At 56.5% G+C, this 9,478-nt stretch overlaps 1 protein-coding gene across 1 annotated transcript in view; it reads left to right on the forward strand.

The window, feature by feature from the left end:
- The first annotated feature begins 2,175 nt into the window (after window positions 1-2,175).
- Window positions 2,176-9,478, forward strand: part of LOC144954397 (uncharacterized) — a 9,564-nt gene continuing 2,261 nt past the window's right edge. The window contains exons 1-4 of the mRNA XM_078884900.1: window positions 2,176-2,952; window positions 3,569-3,801; window positions 8,644-8,954; window positions 9,372-9,478. The exon at window positions 9,372-9,478 is cut by the window's right edge and continues 395 nt beyond it. Of these exons, the coding sequence (XP_078741026.1) occupies window positions 2,176-2,952; window positions 3,569-3,801; window positions 8,644-8,954; window positions 9,372-9,478 (1,428 nt within the window). The remainder of the gene's footprint in view (window positions 2,953-3,568; window positions 3,802-8,643; window positions 8,955-9,371) is intronic.

Below are 9,478 nucleotides of genomic sequence, written 5' to 3' on the forward strand. Positions count from 1 at the left end.
GTTGTTGTTAGATCTCTACGTATACACTACTATACACTACACTACTATACAGTACACTACTATACACTATACACCAGAGGTGGGACAAAGTCATTGTTATGCAAGTCCAAGTCGAGTCGCAAGTCATCAAATTCATGACTCGAGTCTGACTCGAGTCCAAGTCACATGACTCGAGTCCACACCTCTGCTATACACTACACTATACACTACACTACTATACACTACACTATACACTGCTATATACACTACTACACTATACACTACTACACTATACACTACACTATACACTACACTACTATACACTACACTACTATACACTACACTACTATACACTACACTACTATACACTACACTACTATACACTACACTACTATACAGTACACTACTATACACTATACACTACACTACTATACACTACACTACTATACACTACACTACTATACACTACACTACTAAACGCTACACTATTATACACTACAATACACTACACTATACACTACTATACACTACACTACTATACACTACACTATACACTACACTATACACTACCATACACTACACTACCATACACTACACTACTATACACTACACTACTAAACGCTACACTATTATACACTACAATACACTACACTATACACTACTATACACTACACTACTATACACTACACTATACACTACACTACTATACACTACTATACAGTACACTACTATACACTATACACTACTATACACTACACTACTATACACTACACTACTATACACTACACTACTATACACTACTATACACTACACTACTATACACTACTATACACTACACTACTATACACTACACTACTATACACTACTATACACTACACTACTATACACTACACTACTATACACTACTACACACTACACTACTACACACTACGCTACTATACACTACTATACACTACTCTACTATACAGTACACTACTATACACTACTATACACTACTATACACTACACTACTATACACTACTATACAGTACACTACTATACACTATACACTACTACACTATACACTACTACACTATACAATACTACACTATACACTACTACACTATACACTACACTATACACTACACTATACACTACTACACTATACACTACTACACTATACAATACTACACTATACACTACACTATACACTACTACACTATACACTACACTATACACTACACTATACAATACTACACTATACAATACTACACTATACACTACTACACTATACACTACACTATACACTACACTATACACTACTACACTATACACTACTACACTATACACTACACTATACACTACACTATACACTACACTATACACTACACTATACACTACACTATATACTACACACTACACTATACACTACACTATACTCTACTACACTATACACTACACTACACTATACACTACACTATACACTACACTATACACTATACACTACTACACTATACACTACACTACACTATACACTACACTACACTATACACTACACTATACACTACACTATACACTACACTATACACTACACTATACACTATACACTACACACTACACACTACACTATACACTACACTATACTCTACTACACTATACACTACACTATACACTACACTATACACTACACACTACACTACACACTACACTATACACTACACTACACTATACACTACACTATACACTACACTATACACTACACACTACACTACACACTACACTATACACTACACTATACACTACACTATACACTACACTATACACTACACTATACACTACACTATACACTACACTACACACTACACTATACACTACACTACACACTACACTATACACTACACTATAAACTACACTATACACTACACTACACACTACACTATACACTACACTATACACTACACTATACACTACACTACACACTACACTACACACTATACACTACACTACACTACACACTACACTACACACTACACTATACACTACACTATACACTACACTATACACTACACTACACACTATACACTACACTATACACTACACTATACACTACACTATACACTACACACTACACTACACTATACACTACACTACACACTATACACTACACTATACACTACACTATACTCTACTCACGACTCTGCGACTCCGCCCACAGCAATGGCCGCCCGCCTGTTGTTGCCACGGCAACGCCTGCTGCTGCTGTTGCCGCGGCAACGCCTGCTGCTGTTGTTGCCGCGGCAACGCCTGCTGCTGCTGTTGCCGCGGCAACGCCGGGGCCTGCTGAGGCTGGCGGCACAGAGCCTGAGCTCGCCTGGGCGTCACCCCTGCCAACACCAGCACCACCTCCTCACCTCATTCATCAACTCATTCAACTCATTCAACTCATTCAACTCATTCACCTCATTCATCAACTCATTCAACTCATTCAACTCATTCAACTCATTCAACTCATTCAAATCATTCAACTCATTCAACTCATTCAACTCAATCAACTCATTCAACTCATTCAACTCAATCAACTCATTCAACTCATTCAAATCATTCTCCTCCATCCCACGCTACTCATCCTCCACCTCCTCCTCCACCTCCTCATCCTCCCCCTCCACCTTCCTCAACTCCACCTTCCTCAACTCCACCTCCGCCTCCACCTTCTACTCCACCACCACCTCCCCCACCACCTCCCCCACGTCCACCTTCCTCACCCGCCCCTCCTTCCTCAACTCCTCCCCCTCCACCTTCTCCCCCACGTCCTCCACCTCCACCACATCCTCCTCCACCTCCCCCACGTCCACCTTCTTCTCCACGTCCACCTTCTCCACCACGTCCACCACCTCCACCACCTCCACCTCGTCGCCATCTTCTCGCCCCGCGGACGATGCCGCTCGCGAGAGGAGGAGGGAAGTGAGGAGGAGCTCCTTCCTGGGCGACGTCACGGTGAGTGATGTCATCAGTGACGTCATCAGTGACGTCATCAGTGACGTCATGAGTGACATCATCATCATCAGTGACGTCATCATCGTCATCAGTGACGTCATCATCATCATCATCGTCATCAGACGTCATCGTCATCATCAGTGACGTCATCATCATCGTCATCAGTGACGTCATCATCATCATCAGTGACGTCATCGTCATCATCATCAGTGTCATCATCATCATCAGTGACGTCATCATCATCATCAGTGACGTCATCATCATCATCGTCATCAGTGACGTCATCGTCAGCGAGAGGAGGAGGGAAGTGAGGAGGAGCTTCCTGGGCGACGTCACGATGAGTGACGTCACTGATGACGTCATCAGTGACGTCATCATCATCGTCATGTATCTCTATGAGTCTCTATGTATCTCTATGTATCTTTATGGGTCTCTGCGTGTCTCTACGTGTCTCTAAATAGCTCTATATAGCTCTATGAGTTTCTATGAGTCTCTACGTATCTCCACATATCTCTATGTGTCTATGTGTCTCTATGTGTCTCTATGAGTCTCTATGTGTCTCCGCGTATCTCTATGTGTCTCTATGAGTCTCTACGTGTCTCCGCGTATCTCGCAGGCGATGTGTGCGACTGCTCCCCGTGCCGCTCTCTGGCTCGGCTTTGGAGGCCTCCTGCCGCTGGGACTTGCACCGGCGTGCCTGGGCCTAGCGGGCCTAGAAGCCTGTGGGACAGGCCTCGCCTGGGCCCAGCTGACGTACGGAGCCTGCCTCGTCGCCTTCCTGGGGGGGTCGCGCTGGGGGGCAGCCATCGTTCACGACGACGGAGGGTGGGCGAGAGAGGGGGAGGTCAGGTGAGTGGGTGGGTGGGTGGGTGGGTGAGTGGGTGGGTGAGTGGGTGGGTGAGTGGGTGGGTGGGTGAGTGGGTGGGTGGGTGGCTGAGTGAACGAGTGGTGAATGAGTGGGTGAGTGGGTGAATGAGTGGCTGAGTGAACGAGTGGTGAATGAGTGGCTGAGTGAGTGAGTGGCTGAGTGAGTGAGTGGCTGAGTGAGTGGCTGAGTGGTGAGTGAGTGGCTGAGTGAGTGAGTGAGTGATGGGCCCAGTTGACGTACGGAGCCTGCCTCGTCGCCTTCCTGGGTGGCTCTCGCTGGGGGGCAGCCATCAGTCACGACGATGGAGGGTGGGGGAGAGAGGGGGAGGTCAGGTGAGTGGGTGGGTGGGTGGGTGAGTGGGTGGGTGGGTGGGTGAGTGGGTGGGTGGGTGAGTGGGTGGGTGGGTGAGTGGGTGGGTGGGTGGGTGGGTGGGTGAGTGGGTGGGTGGGTGGGTGGGTGAGTGGGTGGGTGGGTGGGTGAGTGGGTGGGTGGCTGAGTGAGTGGGTGGCTGAGTGAACGAGTGGTGAATGAGTGGGTGAGTGGGTGAATGAGTGGGTGAGTGAACGAGTGGTGAATGAGTGGCTGAGTGAGTGAGTGGCTGAGTGAGTGAGGTGAGTGGCTGCGTGAGTGAGTGAGTGAGTGGCTGAGTGAGTGAGTGGCTGAGTGAGTGAGTGGGTGATGGGCCCAGCTGACGTACGGAGCCTGCCTCGTCGCCTTCCTGGGTGGCTCTCGCTGGGGGGCAGCCATCGTTCACGACGATGGAGGGTGGGGGAGAGAGGGGGAGGTCAGGTGAGTGGGTGGGTGGGTGGGTGAGTGGGTGGGTGGGTGGGTGGGTGAGTGGGTGGGTGGGTGAGTGGGTGAGTGGGTGGGTGGCTGAGTGAGTGGGTGGGTGGGTGGGTGAGTGGGTGAGTGGGTGGGTGGGTGGGTGAGTGGGTGAGTGGGTGGGTGAGTGGGTGGGTGGGTGGGTGAGTGGGTGGGTGGGTGGGTGAGTGGGTGGGTGGGTGGGTGAGTGGGTGGGTGGGTGGGTGAGTGGGTGGGTGGGTGGGTGAGTGGGTGGGTGGGTGGGTGAGTGGGTGGGTGGGTGGGTGAGTGGGTGGGTGGGTGGGTGAGTGTGTGGGTGGGTGAGTGTGTGGGTGGGTGGGTGAGTGGGTGGGTGGGTGAGTGGGTGGGTGGGTGGGTGGGTGGGTGAGTGGGTGGGTGGGTGGGTGAGTGGGTGGGTGGGTGGGTGAGTGTGTGGGTGGGTGGGTGGGTGGGTGAGTGGGTGGGTGGGTGGGTGGGTGGGTGAGTGGGTGGGTGGGTGGGTGAGTGGGTGGGTGGGTGGGTGAGTGGGTGGGTGGGTGGGTGAGTGGGTGGGTGGGTGAGTGGGTGGGTGGGTGGGTGGGTGAGTGGGTGGGTGGGTGGGTGGGTGAGTGGGTGGGTGGGTGGGTGGGTGAGTGTGTGGGTGGGTGAGTGGGTGAGTGGGTGGGTGGCTGAGTGAGTGGGTGGGTGGGTGGGTGGGTGAGTGGGTGAGTGGGTGGGTGGCTGAGTGAGTGGGTGGGTGGGTGGGTGGGTGAGTGGGTGAGTGGGTGGGTGGGTGGGTGAGTGGGTGAGTGGGTGGGTGAGTAGGTGGGTGGGTGGGTGAGTGGGTGGGTGGGTGGGTGAGTGGGTGGGTGGGGGAGAGAGGGGGAGGTCAGGTGAGTGGGTGGGTGGGTGGGTGGGTGAGTGGGTGAGTGGGTGGGTGAGTGGGTGGGTGGGTGGGTGGGTGGGTGAGTGGGTGGGTGGGTGGGTGAGTGGGTGAGTGGGTGGGTGAGTGGGTGGGTGGGTGGGTGAGTGGGTGAGTGGGTGGGTGGCTGAGTGAGTGGGTGGGTGGGTGGGTGAGTGGGTGAGTGGGTGGGTGGGTGGGTGAGTGGGTGAGTGGGTGGGTGAGTGGGTGGGTGGGTGGGTGGGTGGGTGGGTGAGTGGGTGGGTGGGTGGGTGGGGGAGAGAGGGGGAGGTCAGGTGAGTGGGTGGGTGGGTGGGTGAGTGGGTGGGTGGGTGAGTGGGTGGGTGGGTGGGTGGGTGGGTGGGTGAGTGGGTGGGTGGGTGGGTGAGTGGGTGGGTGAGTGGGTGAGTGGGTGGGTGAGTGGGTGAGTGGGTGGGTGAGTGAGTGGGTGGGTGGGTGAGTGGGTGTGTGAGTGAGTGGGTGGGTGGGTGAGTGGGTGGGTGGGTGGGTGAGTGGGTGGGTGGGCGAGAGAGGGGGAGGTCAGGTGAGTGGGTGGGTGAGTGGTTGGGTGGGTGAGTGGGTGAGTGGGTGGGTGGGTGGGTGGGTGAGTGGGTGGGTGGGTGGGTGAGTGGGTGGGTGGGTGGGTGAGTGGGTGGGTGGGTGAGTGGGTGGGTGGGTGGGTGAGTGGGTGGGTGGGTGGGTGGGTGAGTGGGTGGGTGGGTGAGTGGGTGGGCGAGAGAGGGGGAGGTCAGGTGAGTGGGTGGGTGGGTGAGTGGGTGGGTGGGTGGGTGAGTGGGTGGGTGGGTGGGTGAGTGGGTGGGTGGGTGAGTGGGTGAGTGGGTGGGTGAGTGAGTGGGTGGGTGAGTGAGTGGGTGGGTGAGTGAGTGGGTGGGTGAGTGAGTGGGTGGGTGAGTGAGTGGGTGAGTGGGTGGGTGGGTGGGTGAGTGGGTGGGTGGGGGAGAGAGGGGGAGGTCAGGTGAGTGGGTGGGTGGGTGGGTGAGTGGGTGGGTGGGTGAGTGGGTGGGTGGGTGGGTGAGTGGGTGGGTGAGTGGGTGAGTGGGTGGGTGAGTGGGTGAGTGGGTGGGTGAGTGAGTGGGTGGGTGGGTGAGTGGGTGTGTGAGTGAGTGGGTGGGTGGGTGAGTGGGTGGGTGGGTGGGTGAGTGGGTGGGTGGGCGAGAGAGGGGGAGGTCAGGTGAGTGGGTGGGTGAGTGGTTGGGTGGGTGAGTGGGTGGGTGGGTGAGTGGGTGGGTGGCTGAGTGAGTGGGTGGCTGAGTGAACGAGTGGTGAATGAGTGGGTGAGTGGGTGAATGAGTGGGTGAGTGAACGAGTGGTGAATGAGTGGCTGAGTGAGTGAGTGGCTGAGTGAGTGAGGTGAGTGGCTGCGTGAGTGAGTGAGTGAGTGGCTGAGTGAGTGAGTGGCTGAGTGAGTGAGTGGGTGATGGGCCCAGCTGACGTACGGAGCCTGCCTCGTCGCCTTCCTGGGTGGCTCTCGCTGGGGGGCAGCCATCAGTCACGACGATGGAGGGTGGGGGAGAGAGGGGGAGGTCAGGTGAGTGGGTGGGTGGGTGAGTGGGTGGGTGGGTGAGTGGGTGGGTGAGTGGGTGGGTGAGTGGGTGGGTGGGTGGGTGAGTGAGTGGGTGGGTGGGTGAGTGGGTGGGTGGGTGGGTGGGTGGGTGAGTGGGTGGGTGGGTGGGTGAGTGGGTGGGTGGGTGGGTGAGTGGGTGGGTGGGTGAGTGGGTGGGTGGGTGGGTGGGTGAGTGGGTGGGTGGGTGGGTGGGTGGGTGAGTGGGTGGGTGGGTGGGTGAGTGGGTGGGTGGGTGGGTGAGTGGGTGGGTGGGTGGGTGGGTGGGTGGGTGGGTGGGTGAGTGGGTGGGTGGGTGGGTGAGTGGGTGGGTGGGTGGGTGAGTGGGTGGGTGGGTGGGTGAGTGGGTGGGTGGGTGGGTGAGTGGGTGGGTGGGTGGGTGGGTGGGTGGGTGAGTGTGTGGGTGGGTGGGTGAGTGTGTGGGTGGGTGAGTGAGTGGGTGGGTGGGTGGGTGGGTGAGTGGGTGGGTGGGTGGGTGGGTGAGTGGGTGAGTGAGTGAGTGAGTGGGTGGGTGGGTGGGTGGGTGGGTGAGTGAGTGAGTGGGTGGGTGGGTGGGTGAGCGGGTGGGTGGGTGGGTGAGCGGGTGGGCGGGTGGGTGAGCGGGTGGGCGGGTGGGTGAGCGGGTGGGCGGGTGGGTGAGCGGGTGGGCGGGTGGGTGAGCGGGTGGGCGGGTGGGCGAGTGGGTGGGCGGGTGGGCGAGTGGGTGGGTGGGTGGGTGGGTGAGTGGGTGAGTGGGCGGGTGGGTGAGTGGGTGGGTGGCTGAGTGAACGAGTGGTGAGTGAGTGGGTGAGTGGGTGAATGAGTGGCTGAGTGAACGAGTGGTGAGTGAGTGGGTGAGTGGGTGGGTGGGTGAGTGGGTGAATGAGTGGCTGAGTGAGTGAGTGGCTGAGTGAGTGAGTGAGTGGCTGCGTGAGTGAGTGGCTGCGTGAGCGAGTGAGTGAGTGGCTGAGTGAGTGAGTGAGTGGCTGAGTGAGTGAGTGAGTGGCTGAGTGAGTGGCTGCGTGAGTGAGTGAGTGGCTGAGTGAGTGAGTGGGTGGGTGGGTGAGTGGGTGGGTGAGTGGGTGGGTGGGTGAGTGGGTGGGTGAGTGGGTGGGTGGGTGAGTGAGTGGGTGGGTGAGTGAGTGGGTGGGTGGCTGAGTGAACGAGTGAATGAGTGGTGGGTGAGTGAGTGGCGGTTGTTGTGTCTATGTGTGTGTGTGTGGGGAGCGGTGGTGCAGCGGTTAGCGCACTGTGTGTTTGTGGGGAGTGGTGGTGCAGTGGTTAGCGCACTGTGTGTGTGTGTGGGTGGGGAGTGGTGGTGCAGTGGTTAGCACACTGTGTGTGTGAGTGGGGAGTGGTGGTGCAGTGGTTAGCGCACTGTGTGTGTGTGGGTGGGGAGTGGTGGTGCAGTGGTTAGCACACTGTGTGTGTGTGAGTGGGGAGTGGTGGTGCAGTGGTTAGCACACTGTGTGTGTGTGAGTGGGGAGTGGTGGTGCAGTGGTTAGCACACTGTGTGTTGTGAATGCTGTTACCCACAATGCACCACTCCGCGCCTGTGTCTCCCCCTCCTCCCTCCCACAGAGTCTCGGTGACCCCTGCCGTGACCCCCATGACCCCTACCGTGACCCCCGTGACCTCCGTGACTCATACCGTGAACCCCGTGACCTCTACCGTGACCTCCGTGACCCCCTCCGTGACCTCCATGACCTCCTCCGTGACCTCCGTGACCCCCGCCGTGACCTCCGGTGACCCCTACCGTGACCTCGGGGACTTTGACCACCCGGTGGACCCGGTCGGCGCCGTGTCGGGGATTCGTCTGCGAGCCGATTGGCTGAACCTGGGACACGGAGCGCTGCCCCCACTGCTGGCCTGGGGGTCACTCATCCTGGCTGGTAGGGGGGGGAGGGGGGGGGTGGGTGTCTATCTGTGTCTCTCTGTGTCTCTCTGTGTGTCTCTCTGTGTGTCTCTCTGTCTGTGTGTGTCTCTGTCTCTCTCACAGAGCACCAGTCGCTCACCTCTGCACTGCTACTGCAGGCGATGTCCCACCTGGTGTGTCTGTGTGTCTGTGTGTCTCTCTATCTGTGTGTCTCTGTGTGTCTCTCTGTGTGTCTCTGTGTCTCTCTGTGTCTCTCTGTGTCTCTCTAACTGTCTCTCTCTGTCTCTCTGCTCCACAGAGCACCAGTCGCTCACCTCTGCCCTGCTACTGCAGGCGATGTCCCACCTGGTGTGTCTGTGTGTCTCTGTGTGTCTCTGTGTGTCTCTCTGTGTGTCTAACTGTCTCTCTCTGTCTCTGTGTGTGTCTCTCACAGAGCACCAGTCGCTCACCTCTGCCCTGCTACTGCAGGCGATGTCGCACCTGGTGTGCCTGCACTACGACACGGTGCTTCTGCCCGGCTACCCAGCCTGGTACCGCGGC

This window comes from Lampetra fluviatilis, unplaced genomic scaffold, assembly GCF_964198595.1.
Source record: "Lampetra fluviatilis unplaced genomic scaffold, kcLamFluv1.1 SCAFFOLD_329, whole genome shotgun sequence".
Lineage (NCBI taxonomy): Eukaryota > Metazoa > Chordata > Hyperoartia > Petromyzontiformes > Petromyzontidae > Lampetra > Lampetra fluviatilis.